A 14,847-nucleotide genomic window follows, 5' to 3' on the forward strand; every position below is an offset into this window, starting at 1 on the left:
CAAACATGGGAAAGGTTTGGGGAGACAACCCTTTGGAAAAATTAGGAGCTGGCGATCCTTAGCAATAGCTGCCTTAGGGGGTGGCAAGTGGGGCAACCGCCACAGGCCCCGCGCCTGAGGGGGGGGGCGCGATAGGAGATTCCCTTGTCACCGTCAGGTTTGAAATCCAGACCAGTTTTCATAAACTACAACTTGTTGCTCAATATTACTGGACATTTATATGATATCATTTACCTTTTAAGCTCTTAACACAACATTTTTGGTTTCGAAATACCGTTCAGTTTCGATTAGATGAAAAAAAAAATTGCGCATTTCGTGGTAGAACAGAGAAACTTTATGCCTCGAACAACGGCCAAGTTTTAGGCTTTGTTGAGATGCTTGACAAAATCGACCTAACCATACCAGAACTTCTTCGACGAATTAAAACGCCGAGGCTCACGACCAGTACCTCGGATATAGGATTCAAAACGAGCTTATGGACGGTTAATGGACCTGATTGCCTATTTTCCCGTCTTCCTTGATTGCACAACTGATGTTAGCCTCAAAGGGCAGATGTCTTTGACAAAGCATTTTGTGGACTTATCAGATCCAGAAGTTAAGCTGGAGAACATTTTGAGTTGATGTAGTTTACGAAAGATTGTTTGTTTAGTAACAAAAAGGTCTTCAGTGTTAGAGGTGGACGATCCTGTTTGCGTGACATGGTACGATACATCTAGTTTACACAGCATCTGACATTCGCCCAGGGCCCGCGCACTGCTAAGGCCGCCTCTGATCCTTAGGCAGCTTGCAGCACACAGGGCTACAACCTGGTAGAACCTAAAACGTTACTGATCCCAAACTGTGCGGATATTTTCAGTTCCTTTGAACACATCTATTGCGTGGCCAGAGGGGGGGGGGAAGCACTGCTAAGTGGGACACATCGTTCCTATCATAACTACTGCCCAGGCTTTTACCTTGTTATTTAAAAGACTAATATGAGGAATACTTTTTACAGTCAACCTCCCCCGCCTTTTTGTCTGCATCCTTACCAGAAACGTGTCAAATGACAGTGCATCACATCTTGTAGCATGCATTTCATTTCATTTGTTTCCTATCGAATTTCCGTTTTAAAAAGTGTTCAAGTCGTTTTAATATTTGAAAAGAAGGATCAAAACAAAACACAAAAAAAAGATATTTAAATGGCCTAAAAAAACTGAACAGTGATACTGACATTAAAATGAAAAGAAAGAATGATCTTAACAATACGAAGAAAGACGAAGTCATTGAAACATTATTTGTTGCTTTTTTTATTATTTGGAATTATAATTCCTTGTAGTTTTGTCATTTTTTTAAAACATTTTTTTTCTTTGTTCTCACAACTATCTGAATGTTTCTTGATCTCCCTTCGTAAAAACTTGATTGTTACTGGTCCCTCTAGGCGAAAACAATATCTTTATTAATCTGTCTAGTTGAAAACAGTATTTTTACTAATCTGCCTTCTTGGAAACTGGATATTTACTAATCTGTGTTGTTGAAAACTGTATCTTTACTAATCTGTCTTCTTGAAAACTGGATATTTACTGGTCTATCCGGCACCATCGTTGTGTTTAGGATGGGCTGTACCTCGTCGCCATGATAATTTAGCTGGAAGTTCTCAATGATCTAAATGTAAAACGAGATAAAAGGATGCATTCATCAGAAGCAGACCAAGTTATATACTTTATACTTAAACATAAACATGCGAGCATGTATCTATTCAAATGGTTCAAAAACATTCACGTCTTTTGACATAAATATTTTGAATTTTAAATCTACATTATATCTCAATGTTTTGCTTTTCTGTGATCAGCACATAGTATTTTTATTTTATCCAGATGAAGGTATAGTGTACGATCTTATAGTGTAAACGACTTCTACACATTGATTTAGAATCTAGACTAGACGATGTTTAAAAAAAAATTAAGTCCTATAGTTAACGACATGACGTCATAGAGCAGCGGCGAGCTGTAAATCTTCAGGACCGAAGACTAAAAAGTAAAGTTGAAATAATACACAAAGTAAAAAAAAGAAAGTTCTCCATTCAGACCTTGCGATCTATAGGATAAATGATGTTAAGGTCATCTGTTTCTTTGCCAACGGTTAACGAGCAGGGTGTCATGTAGCCAGCACAACGACCAACGGCCCTTACTTTCCCCAACTAAATTAAGGTACCCATTCGCTTGGGTAGACTCATGGGCGCCCTAAAAATCCTGAAATTCAAAATTCCAGTTTTCACCGAGATTAGAGCACCAGACCCCAGGTTCGGAAGACAAACGCTTAACCACTCAGCCACCACCACCTCTACACACACACACACACACACACACACACATAAATACACAAAACAATAAACCATAATTTACTAACACAAAAAAACTAATAAATACTCAGAAAGATACAAAGTTAAACGGGTAGTATATACTAAATTTGCAAAGACAAATTCGTACAAGTGCTTATTCTTCCCTCGTGCCATTAGAGCACGGAATGGGTTGCCTGAATCAGACAAGAAAACAACAACTTAGCAGTCACTGATTTACATGCAATGACTAGATAGACACACGTAGGTTGTAATTATCTTCTCAATTTGAAGGAACGTGTCTAATTTATAAGATAAGAATGGGTTTGATCTTCATAAGATCTTCCTCGTGTTCAAAACGACGTCTTAATGCTTATTCAAAAGACAACAATAGAATGGAAGTAAATCACTTGGAAATAATGTGACCGTATGATGTAAGATAGAAGAGTAGACCCTAGAATCGCATTGCCGAAGACGCATTGAAATGTTTTCTTTTAGAGAGCATTTTTAATCGATCCTGTTGCTGAAATTTCTTGTTTACAAGCTGAAACGACGTCACTTATTTATTTATATTTTAAATTGCCTTTGTATATCGCCATTGGGAATAATGGCAATATATCTTATTAATTTGCAAACTCATCAGGGGTTCTAAACACTGGACACTGGAACCTGGACATAGATTTCAAAAACGGCTCTTACGATTTTCTTAGGAATTTCACATTTTATGTATAGCCTATTTTTAGGGGGAGGGGGGTAATTACTACCTCAATGGTTCTAGTTTCGAACCTTCTACCGCCCCCCTCCCCCGCCATCTACTGAAGAAGGTTTGGGTTAGCAGGAAATAATCTGAAACACATTGAATGCTCTCGTTTGACCGTACAAAATTTTCAAAATGCAATCATGTGAAAATTAAATTTGGTCGATTTTTATTTTATTTTGGGGGGGGGGGGAGGAGGAGGGAATCGGGGTGGGTAAACATTTTTCCTTTCTTTAAAATTCATTATACATTAGTTATTGAAAGCGAAGTAATCACAGAATTTTTTGTTTTTGTTTTTTAAACTTAGTAGGCTAAATGTAACTTTTTTTTCTAGATTAATAGTACTCACATTCTCACAATTTGGATTTATATATTCAATGCATCAAACATGTAAAGATCCCTCAGAGAAAAAGCTGCCATAAAGCCTTTTTTTTTTATTCCATTACTATGAGGTGTATGAGCCATACTTGGTAATTGCAGTTATTCTATACTTTTGTCCGAGTAACTGTTTAATTTAATTGATCTCACATCCTATTTATAATTTTAAATAATCGCCGACACAAACATTAAAAACCTGGCTAAGAACGACCAAGTAAAATCTGGGTTGATGAAACGAAACAAATTGTATACAACAGTGTGGTTTACAATAACAGTCCTGGTCAATTTCAGTAGTCGAGGAAGATCTACTAGATTCGTCTTCCTATTCTTGAATATTTGTTTATAAACTCATGTTTCTATTAAAAGTAGATAAAAGAGCTTACAGTTACCTTTGCTATAGTGATATGTAGTTCTTGCTCAGCCAAACGTCGACCTAGGAAAAAATAAATGTCATTAAAAATAAGTTTTGTCGTTGAAATTAAAAATTAATATTTTTGTTTTAATAAGAAAGTCTTTAAAATTTATTTTAACTTATTTGTGTTTATGTAAGCTTAAGAACGTGGTGGAGACTTTTTTTCTTTTCTTTTATGCCTTAGTAGTAAACTTTCCTATCATACGCCATATAGTCGTCTATGTGTTTTTAACCAATGAAATAGTAGGCAACTGTTATGACTCATACAAGAACCATAAGTTCATCATCTAAATAATTGTAGGTTAGATTTTTAGAGAACTTTAATTCATTAAAGCCTCAAATCAATATAGATTTTACCCAAACACATGCGAGCCCCGTGGCCCCATACAAGCTGGGAAGCTGATTTGATCGTGGCGTCCATTTTGTTTTCTTTCAGCCATCTCTCCGGTAAAAATGTCTCCGGCTCAGGAAAGTAATCAGGGTTATGGAACATTCCGTACAAGTTGGCCTGAACATGTGTCTGTGGAAAAAATAATTTTATGAGCTCATTATAAATCCCTTCTCACAGGTCTAGTAATTAGTCTATTTATTTTTTTAAAAAAACGAAACTCTGAATAAAACGAAAATACAGTCTTTGAAAATGTTTATTCTAGCTGAATGCTTATCTAGTACAACTTCATAATGTTGATAGGCCTACCACTCAGACGCCTAGCGGCATCATATTGCATGAACAGTTCACGCAGCTCTTATATTGAAACACCATTGATTTGATGTTTATATTAACAGAATTTAGGGCAAAGACAGTGCGCTTAAAGTTTATTGTCTAGGGCCATTTCTTTTGGGAGAGTTTCATGCCGCCCACTTCTGCTTCATTGGAAATTCATTTGATATTATTGTCCTTGAGATCTTTAGGGTGATAGTGTTGTTTTTTTCTTTCGCTCATGATACAAGTAAACCTGCAGACTAGCTGTATTAAAGATTTTCAATTTCGGGAAAACCATAAATAGACAACTTTTGGGTGTATCCGGTGTGGAAGTGTTGATTGGGCAATGTTTTCAAAAAGGTTTACGATCATTTTGGTGCACATATTTTATGCTCTTCCATTTGTAGCACAAAACAATTTCTATATGGAGAAAGCGTCAGACTTTCACTCTATGACTTCAACGTATTTCAAAACAAATGGGCAACGAACTAGCGGTGATACTGAAATCAACTGCTACGCATTGAGATAGTGATACAATTTTAGCTCAATTTCTATTTTTATTTAGTTGGCAGCAGTGAAGTTCAATTTAGCGTCCTTGACATTGTTTACACTGGTGAAAATCTCCAATAAAATCTTAGAATGTTAGGAAAGATGAAAGTACAAAAGCTTGAAATCACGTGACATTATAAAACCGGCAATTACCCCAGCTGGAATGGTGTAGCCACACAGTTGAATGTCGTCCTGAATGTAACGACTGCTCGTGTACGAAATGGGATACAGCCGTAAAGTTTCTTTCAACACTGCTTTGACCAGAGGCAGTTTGGCCAGTTTCTCTGCACTCAGAGTGCCACCATTCTTTGACTTGGCTTCGGTTATCTCATCGAAGAGGTCTGCTTGAACTTGAGGGTTCCTGGCCAGGCTGTACAGCGCCCAAGTAAGCGCAGAAGACGTCTGTTTAGAAACCAACCAAATAAAAATGTAAAACAGTTTTGGAAACAAAAAGTTACAATGAAAACAAAATCAGTCATCGTTATAAGCCTGCTGCCAATAGTGTAACTCAATGCTTTTAATCGGAAACCTATTAACCATAGTAGAAATCAATTTGTCTTTATTTTCTTAATCACGTTTTATATAAGATCAGCCTTTTTATGATGTATTTTGTATTCGGATGCAGACATGGACTAGACTAATTGGAAATGGAAACCCCAATAATTCTTAAATCTTGCAGTAGGGAATCGAGAAGTGTAGCCAGTTGATGAGTTTTTAACTATAATTGCTATTTCTAGCGTACTTATAGATTTAATTATAACAAGCAAAATATGTTTTTTTTTTAAATATATTTTTAAAAACTTATATAAGGGAAGGACAGCACAATCACCGCCACTCCGTCTGTTTGTCTGGTCAAAATCTTGTACACGTTATTTCCATCATTTCGCATTCTCAGATCAAGTTGAAACTTTGCACAATTATTCTTTGTCGATGAAACACACGAATCAATCGAAAAATCAACCAACTAGTTAATCAATAAATTTTAATCAATTAATTTTATTTTATATGGAAAATGTACTAGTTAATCAATAAATTTTAATCAATTAATTTTATTTTATATGGAAAATGTACTAAGATAAGGGGAGATGAGTTTGCAATAATGAGAGATATAGCAGCGACTGAACGGTGCATTCTCACGAACAAGCTCAGTCGCTGACATGTGAAAATAATCAAACGCAGTTCACTTAATATAAGCAAAGGTTTTTTTTTATGTATTATGTACACTTAACTTGTTACCATAACTTGTTATCTTATTCATATATTTGTTATTATACTGGTTTAATCTAAGTTTAGTTTAGAAGAGCTGTTACTATATTGGATTAATCAAAATCAAAGTACATAGATGTTTCTGTGTTAGCTCGGTGTAAGTATAGAGTTGTTTCTGTGTTAGCTCAATCTAAGTGTAGAGATTTTTGTGTGTTAGCTCAATCCAAGTATAGAGCTGTTAGATTAAAATCTTTTAGAGAGACTCACGGTTTCAACAGCAGCTGATAGTAACTCTGTCATCAAGCCAGTAATCTCTTTTCGAGACAGAGTACCGTTACTCACTAGGTGACTGATCAAAGCTGATTTAGAATCCTTGTTATCTTGCATGGATGCTATTTTCTAAATAGAAAATATTTAGAATAGTTTTATCATTAGTGATCCGCGAATCACACACACACAATGTGTAAGAAAAAATAGATGTTTAAATGAATTCTTCCACTGTCCAATAATAATATTTTTAAAATGCAATGACTTAGTGACTTGGTGTTTCAGTGTATAGGCCTAGAGACATTTCTTACTTTCTCCACAAACATGTCTCCTAAGGTCATGATCTTGTCCGAACAGTTCTCAAACTTCTTCCATGTTTTGGAAGGCCAGATTTTATACAAAGGGATGCTGTACATCAGAACTTGAAGATTTTGAAAGAAACCTGACAGATTCTCAATGAAAGACAGGGCATTTTGTGTGGGCTGGTTTCCTAGGCAACCTATTCTCTCCTCAAATAGGAATGTTCCAATTGCTGAAATGAATACACAGATAATGGAAGAAGATACAATGTATTTAGTCAGATCTTATTCTATTATAGAATCTGTAAAAGTATTTTAGTAATTAAAATTGGTGCCTACAAAGATCTTGCAGATGAGCATCATAATTAAAGTTAGGCTACAATCATATAAGCTTGCAAATAGATTACTCATTCAATAGAAGTCCAAGCAATGTAGGGGAAACTGTATTTGAAGCTACTTTGCATCATTTAGATTATATTACTGGGTTCCATAATGACTATTGTTTAAAACACAAAAACTTAGGAAACACCTTTTATTCCAAAAGATCCTTACTTCTTTAAACAGCCTAGTTGTAAGGTATCAACAATAGGAGAGAGAAAGCGTGGAAGGCAAAAGTAACTAGACTAAAGACAACATTAAAGAATAGACTCGTCTCACTCTAGATGAGACTATAGAGATAGAAGAAAAATTCTGGACTACGGGGAACTGGTCAGCTGAACACTTGTGATGCCAACGAAAGACAAAAAAAGATGGTACAAATAAGAAACATACAGATGGAGAGACACGCCCTGGAAATAAGAAACTTGGAGAAAGTTGGTTGGTGGCCTATGCCACAGGCAGAAATGAGAAACTTGGAGAAAGTTGGTTGGTGGCCTATGCCACAGGCAGAAATGAGAAACTTGGAGAAAGTTGGTTGGTGGCCTATGCCACAGGCAGAAATGAGAAGAAACTCACATTGGTCTTTCAACACAGAAGTTCCAAATGTTAAGTGCTGCTGACTTTGTATTTAGAAGAGAAAAAAAACAGCTGAGGTTCATGCCAGCCAAAACCATTTGAATTCGTATTCTACTGATTATAAAGTTATATCATCGACCTATTCGTTGTGGATTTATAAGTAGATAGTTTTCTTATTTTACTTATGGCTTCTTCTACTAGGTCGTTTTGTATTCCTATACTAGATCTTTTAGTCATCACTTTGACATTGCGATAAATATCAAAATCCTAAATCTTATTTTTCATTTGACATTACTAAATGTTTAGTTACAAGAAAGTTTAGATAGCCTCGCAAATGTATAATACATATTCATGTATAGCCAATACTACTTTATGGAGCAGAGACCTGGAGAACCACCTTCACCACCATCGTGTGGTAAGCGCTTCAGTCAGTTCAGACTGTCGTTACGATAGTACCATGTTTGAACCTAACCTGCCATCTTGCAGTAGGTGTGAACTAGAAGTCAGTCGTAATTTCTGTAGGTTTGAAACTTACAAAATAAAACAAAACAAAACAAATGATTTTCAAAAACAATTTTTTTTTTCCTCTTTGAACACATGCGAACAAAACAACAACTGTTACTTCCAATTTTAACAATGTCCCAATTAAAACACAGTTTCTGTCAAGTTTAAAATGCTTAACAAGATCTGGGAAAATAATAGCCTCCTTTTATTTTATTCGTCCCTAGCTATTCCCTTTAAATAATTTAGTAACACTCAAATGATTGAGCTGTCTGTTAACAGATAACCTTATTTTACTGCATTCATAGATAAAGTTTTGGTAATTAGATCTTATTTGTACCTACATTCCATGGCCCATTTGAAAAGTTCTTTATCCAAATCCGGCACTTGTCCAGTGGAATCTCGTAGTGCACTCAAACGTTGAATAAAGTCGTCTGCTACTTCCCCAACATTCTCACTGACCCTACTGACCTCTGAGAGCTTCAACATTTTTTTACTGACCACTGTCCTCAAATTGTACCAGTCTTTTCCCTGTCTAAAAAAAAGAAAAAGGAAATTGTTTTACTAGGCCTTTATTTTAAAGCAAAGAACAGAATCTTCGTGGTAAATAATGTTAATATCTTCGGAATAATTCAGAGAATGAGAAATTGTTTCTTAAAATTCATGATCGTTGAGTAGATCTATTTTTTTAGTCGGCTCTATGGAACATTATTTTAAAACTTAGCTCCAAAAGCAGCATAGCATATTGTAAACCTAGTTTCAATTTGATAATGATAAGCTAGAATATTGAAGAGAAAAACTTTATTCTTGATTACGACCTATTTGTGGTTACAGCGAATTATTTGTAAAGTGCACAGGCACGTTCTGATAATGAACAAGAAGGTCAAGGATCAACGCGAACTGCCTAGTAAGTCTTGTTTATAATAATGTTTATAATATATCTTATTATCTATGTACATACAGTAACACTATGCATACTTCTCTTTTTATTTGTTTTTTTAATTCACGCTTTCGGAAGAACACAAGTAGTACATGTATATAAGTATACTATATACATAATTACAAAATACCGGTAGTTGTGAAAAAAATATTAAATTCCTTGGACATTTAATCCATTAATCCTTTCAATCTGTATAAAGTCCAGACCATTCGTTTTAGAAGGCCTTAACACTGAACGGCAACGTCAGAACCTGTGTGCAGTTTAGGCCAATAGCTCGTTGCCACGTCATATAGATGTGATGTGGCAACGAGCTATTGGTCTCCATTGCCCACAGATTGCGACGTTGCAGGTCAATGTTCAGGCCTTCTGTAACAAATGGTCTCGGCACGCTATCTTATTCCATGTTTCTTCAAGTATTACTCACGAATTGACAATTCCAAGGGCGTAACCTTTCTTTCTGTTGTAGTATGCCATGGGGGCCATTTCTCTCCTGCAGGGATACTTGCCCTCAGACCTCACCAAGCGGTTATATTCTTCGGGGCTACTCACGATGACACTTTCAAAGTCGGCGATTTTCTCATAATAAATTTCCCCGTATTTTGCAGACCGTTGTTGTTGTACCTTGGAAAGAAAAAGAAAGTTATTTCCCTTGATGTAGTTTTTTTTTAGGAGGTTTGTAAGTTCAAGACAATCATTTGTTAAAACTTAAAACTAGCAAAATAAAAAAAAAAGTGCCCCGGTTCTTAAAAAACAACAACTTAGGCCCTATGTACTGCTTAATTAAAAGCATATATTTCAATACTGTAAGACTTATTTCCTTTTTTCTATATCAAAGAAAATTGATTCATAACCTAAGGACAATGAATAATTGTGTGAAGTTTCAAATTGATTCGAGAATGGCAAGTGGGAGTAATAACATGTACAAACTTTGTACCAGACGGACGGGGTGAGTTGATATAAGCTTTGTTAAAATAATTATGCTTTTAATCTAAATTAAAATCGTAAATTAAATAAGTTACACGTGTGTCCTCCTTTCTCCCTATCCAACCAATCAGCAGGACTCATAACGTAACACGAAAAGACAGTAACAAAGTTACAGATGCTTTTAATGAAAGTGAACGACTTCACTAATGGTGTGGATACATTTCGCACTGATAAGAAAACATCCATAACTACTGGGGCGGGGCACTAGGTCTGAAAATGTAGCATCCAGTGGCCGAGTGTGGTGGGTAAAGAAAAGACAAAAGGTGTCAGCAATAGGGAAATAAATCCATTTTATCAAGGAAGAACAAAAACTTTATCCTTTACTCACGAGATTTAAACCTTTTTCATTTTATTCTCACGGAATCATTAGATTACAATATAGTTTTAGTAATTGGACTTACAAATTGGTATTTAAGCAAGAAAGTAAAATGCAATTTAGATATTGATTTTAAAAAAAAGGCACAGTTATAAACAGGTTTCGTTAACAGCGCTGTTGGCCTTCCTTAAACGAAACGTCTTGTGAAATAAGTCTGTTTATGTCCTGACAAAGGCACGTGACTTAAAGTTATTCTTTGAACCGTTCTGTGTGGCACTGAGACATGGGGACTAACTCTATTGATAAGACCCCAAGCTACTAGATGTCAACAATAGTGACGTCGCTGCATATCGGACGAAAATTAAAAATAATTCTATTCTGGTGAATGCAACGAGGACTGTATAGTGTAAAGACACAGTTTATTGCCTGGACAACTGACCTGGTTGGGAAATGTGTACAAAGGAGAACAGGTTAAGAGAGGTGCTACCTGGAAAACAGTTGACAGTCCAACTAACTATTTCACTGGCATGGAGGAGACTGAATAGAGAAAGATCCTTCGAATTATTTCAGGCAATAAGCAGTTTATTTTGTTTTAGCAGGTTCTAGTTTGTTGTTGTTGTTGTTTTAGATTTTTACCTTTTTACTATCATTGTTTAATAATGTTAATGTCTACTAGAAGAAAGAAGGGAAAATTGCCGTAATCTTCTCCCAAATTCATTGAAATGACTAAAAGCCATAAATCATCCTATAATGAGATATAACGTTGCAGTTTCAAAAATGAGCTGCTCTTATTATCAACGTTTTTTTTTTATTTGTTCCACTTCAATAAGTTGGAACACTTACTTGAAACATTTTGTTGAATCTGGGTCCATTTTTCTTAAAGTAATCAAATAGAGTGCCAACAATCGGGAGTCCTTTAGGGCCTGGGATGTTGTCGAAAGGCTGGACATTAGAAACTTGGTGTGTCTTGGGAGTGTCCATGGGAGTGTCCAGGGTTTCTCTCTCTTCAGTTGGAAGCTTAAGAAAAGGACATTTCTGAATCTAGACCAAAGAAAATGTACAATATAAAACATCTCCTCAAATGTATACAAAAAAAAAACAACAACACTATTATTAAACATTTGATACAACATCCTCAACTGAGTAGCCAAAATATTCTTAGAAAAACATGATATATCCTTCTAGCTATCCGCTTATCTTACATACTCTTATATTGTTACTGATTGATCTGTGAGAAAAGTCTAGTACATAAACATAAACTTTTCTGCAATTTGTGACTTGTGTGAGTCTCTTTTTTTCTCTTTATCAACTCTCTTCTCCGAATCTAAAAATCTCAATAAGTTTATTTTTTTCTGAAACCTGTCTTTATCAACTCTAGAAATGTATGTGGATCTACGTTTCTTTAATACTATTGAATGAAAACAAATGGGATGAGAGAGAGAGAGAGAGGAATGGCCATTTTATTGTATGACTTACATTATTCTCGGCAATGTCCATCTGTAGTGCTAGAGCGCCTTGGTGTTTCCTTGGTGACGTTGAGACCACACGTTTGGTACTTAGAAAGTTAGATTTGAAGAAATGTTTGATTGATTGTTGCACGGCTTGGTTAACTGACGTCATCTTGATCTCTGCAAAGTAGACAAACAACGATTAGCGCCCTCAACCAAACAATGGCATTCCGTAATGAGCTAAACACATCTGTTAACAATGGTTCATAATGATGTTTCAATATTTGTCTTTTGAAATTATCCGCAATAACTTTACTGAAGTAATCTTCCCTTTTGTCTGTAATTTATAAGATATGAAACGATATCATAACATCTTTTCTAAAAGTCTTGATAACTTCATCAAATTGTATTTCGATATTAGACGTTAGTATTCTTTAACCCTTAAGCACTAAAACAGAATAACCTCTTTTTATTGTTACCTTTAATTATGTTTAGTTTTTGAGTGTTTTTTTTTAATATTTCTCGTTCTTTAGTGTAAACTTTATGTACTTTTATGGGCTTCAATAGGCTTTAAATTCGAGTTTTGAGTAACTTATGATTTATTATTTTATTATACAATTTAAACACTTTTTCTCTATCTAATTTTGCTTAAATGTTTTCTTCAAGAAAGATTTTTAATTAAAACTTTAATAATGATTTCCCTAACACCTAATTTAGCTTGCAGTTGGCAAGCGACCTCTATGGTACTAAACGCCCTAAGCCATGAGCAGCGTCGAGTGACGATTTTCTTCTTTTATACTTTTTTTTTTCAGGCGAAGGAGATTGACGTCATCTGACAGGATGTGGACGTCATGCTGAGAGCATTATCAGATGTTTCAAGGAGCTTGGGACATGTGTACCACATGAGACCCGAGGAAATGAAAAAGATGGCGTGGTCAGAGGAAATCGCCTACAGTGAGTCGGTGTGTGATAGTGGGTGGTAAAGATAGGAACTGAGTGTCGAATGGACTGTGGTCAGTGAAAAGAAATGTACAAAGGGATTAAAATTTAGCATGCAATGAAATAAAAGAGGCAATAAAAAATTATTTAGTGAGCTAATTTGGTATTGGAAACACAATTTTACTTTAAAAGACCATTCTTGTAGTTGGGTTTGTAAGTTTACTTGTAGTTGGCTTTGTAAGTTTACTTGTAGTTGGGTTTGTAAGGTTACTTGTAGTTGGGTTTGTAAGGTTACTTGTAGTTGGGTTTGTAAGGTTACTTGTAGTTGGGTTTGTAAGGTTACTTGTAGTTGGGTTTGTAAGTTTACTTGTAGTTGGGTTTGTAAGGTCACTTGTAGTTGGGTTTGTAAGTTTACTTGTAGTTGGGTTTGTAAGTTTACTTGTAGTTGGGTTTGTAAGTTTACTTGTAGTTGGGTTTGTAAGGTTACTTGTAGTTGGGTTTGTAAGGTTACTTGTAGTTGGGTTTGTAAGGTTACTTGCAGTTGGGTTTGTAAGGTTACTTGGATCTATTCTCGTTCCCTTTCAGTCCCTTTCAGACCTTGCCATCTATGAGGCTAACATATGTAAAGTTTGTTTCAAAAAATGGCCAACGGTCACCAAAGGTGTCATTTAATCAGCACACAATAATTGCCGTTGATTACTTTGCCCAATTAATTTTATGTAGTCAATGTTATTCTAAAAATCTCTTGATTCAAAATCCCAGTCTCCCACAGAATTCGAACTGAAGGTCATGTTTCAGTATTTTTTTGTTTAAATGAGAGACTCCAATGTCTTAGATTGAATAGAGTTGAACTTGTAATTAGAACCAGCTTCATGAAATATTTATTTGTGTCAGTCGCTATGTATACATTTGTTTGTGTATCAAGAGGCTGGTCAGATTTTCTTCTCGTTGCACTGTCTCTATTTAAAACCAAATTAATTGGTTATGACTAATTGATTAACTAATATTTTTGGGGTGATTGATCTGCTGTTATCGACAATGAATAATAGTGCAAAGTTTCAACTTGATCCGAGAATGAGAGAAATACCGAGTGAGTCAAAAAAATAGATGTTAAAATCTAAGCTCCATTACGTGACTATGAGCTAATTGTAAGATCTGTTATTCTTACCTTAAAATGTAAAGGCGACCCTGACCTAATGAAAAAGTTGTAACCAAAAATAAACATAATCCTGCTTTTAAAATGTTTCATGCAAAGTAAGCGAAACAATTACATTGCACATGTATGTATGGGAGTATGTGTGTGTGTGTGATTCTTAGCAAGCACAAACAAGCTTGTAGGTGGACGTCACGTGGTGCCCGTGGTGCTGGCAGGAGTAAAAGAAGTGCGGGAAGATAAATGGCTAGTTCCATTTTTAAATTTTTTTTCAAAAACGTTTGTAATTGTCAAGGGATTCTCTCTCTCTCTCTCTCCCTCAACACCCTCTCTTTCTCCCTCTCTCACACACACAAACCTTGACTTTAAGGCTTAGAAGTTGTTGTGGTAACTTTGTAAGAAGATTATGTAAGCAAACACTCTGACACTTTTATTAACAAAATTGTATAATACACACAAAAACGATCAAGACTTTTAAAAAGGAGAGTTGCCAATATAGAGAGGATTTATTTCTCCCAAAACAGGATATTTGGATATTTTAGGATTTTTGGCTCATCGACACAATTTAGGACACGTCGTGACCTCAAACAAAACAAACTGTTTGTGTGGAAAAACAAAAAAAAACTGTTTGTGTGGAAAAACAAACTCGTAGGTGGCCTCTTTGAGATTTTTTTTTTTGGTAATTAATGCAGATCAAAAGTCAATATTTTGAGTCAACATTAAGATA

General features: G+C 35.4%; 1 protein-coding gene across 2 annotated transcripts; it reads right to left on the reverse strand.

Moving 5' to 3' along the window:
* Window positions 1–1,268: 1,268 nt before the first annotated feature.
* On the reverse strand, window positions 1,269–14,278 carry LOC106064975 (cytochrome P450 10-like). 2 transcript variants are annotated; one of them, XM_013223666.2, is made up of 11 exons: window positions 14,136–14,278; window positions 12,057–12,208; window positions 11,424–11,621; window positions 9,705–9,901; window positions 8,685–8,875; window positions 6,898–7,118; window positions 6,587–6,718; window positions 5,267–5,515; window positions 4,219–4,381; window positions 3,839–3,882; window positions 1,269–1,641 (listed from the first exon to the last, which is right to left on the reverse strand). In XM_013223666.2, exons 2-11 carry the CDS (start codon window positions 12,198–12,200, stop codon window positions 1,498–1,500), a joined length of 1,683 nt encoding a protein of 560 aa, XP_013079120.2. In that variant the 5' UTR covers window positions 12,201–12,208; window positions 14,136–14,278; the 3' UTR covers window positions 1,269–1,497. The 2 variants fall into 2 exon arrangements, with proteins under 2 accessions (XP_013079120.2, XP_013079121.2); XM_013223667.2 differs by lacking the exon at window positions 14,136–14,278 and adding an exon at window positions 12,508–12,804.
* Between the last annotated feature and the right edge of the window lie 569 nt (window positions 14,279–14,847).

The sequence above is a fragment of the Biomphalaria glabrata genome, chromosome 5 (assembly GCF_947242115.1).
Source record: "Biomphalaria glabrata chromosome 5, xgBioGlab47.1, whole genome shotgun sequence".
Taxonomy (NCBI): Eukaryota; Metazoa; Mollusca; class Gastropoda; family Planorbidae; genus Biomphalaria; species Biomphalaria glabrata.

Bases quoted from the DNA above. Each gene is read 5' to 3' on its own strand.
- LOC106064975 (XM_013223666.2), bottom strand. From the start codon at position 12,200: ATGACGTCAGTTAACCAAGCCGTGCAACAATCAATCAAACATTTCTTC. The intron at 9,902-11,423 runs GTAAGTGTTCCA...TTTCTTTCCAAG, and splicing joins GATTCAACAAAATGTTTCAA to GTACAACAACAACGGTCTGC. The intron at 8,876-9,704 runs GTGAGTAATACT...TCTTTTTTTTAG, and splicing joins GCCCTTGGAATTGTCAATTC to ACAGGGAAAAGACTGGTACA.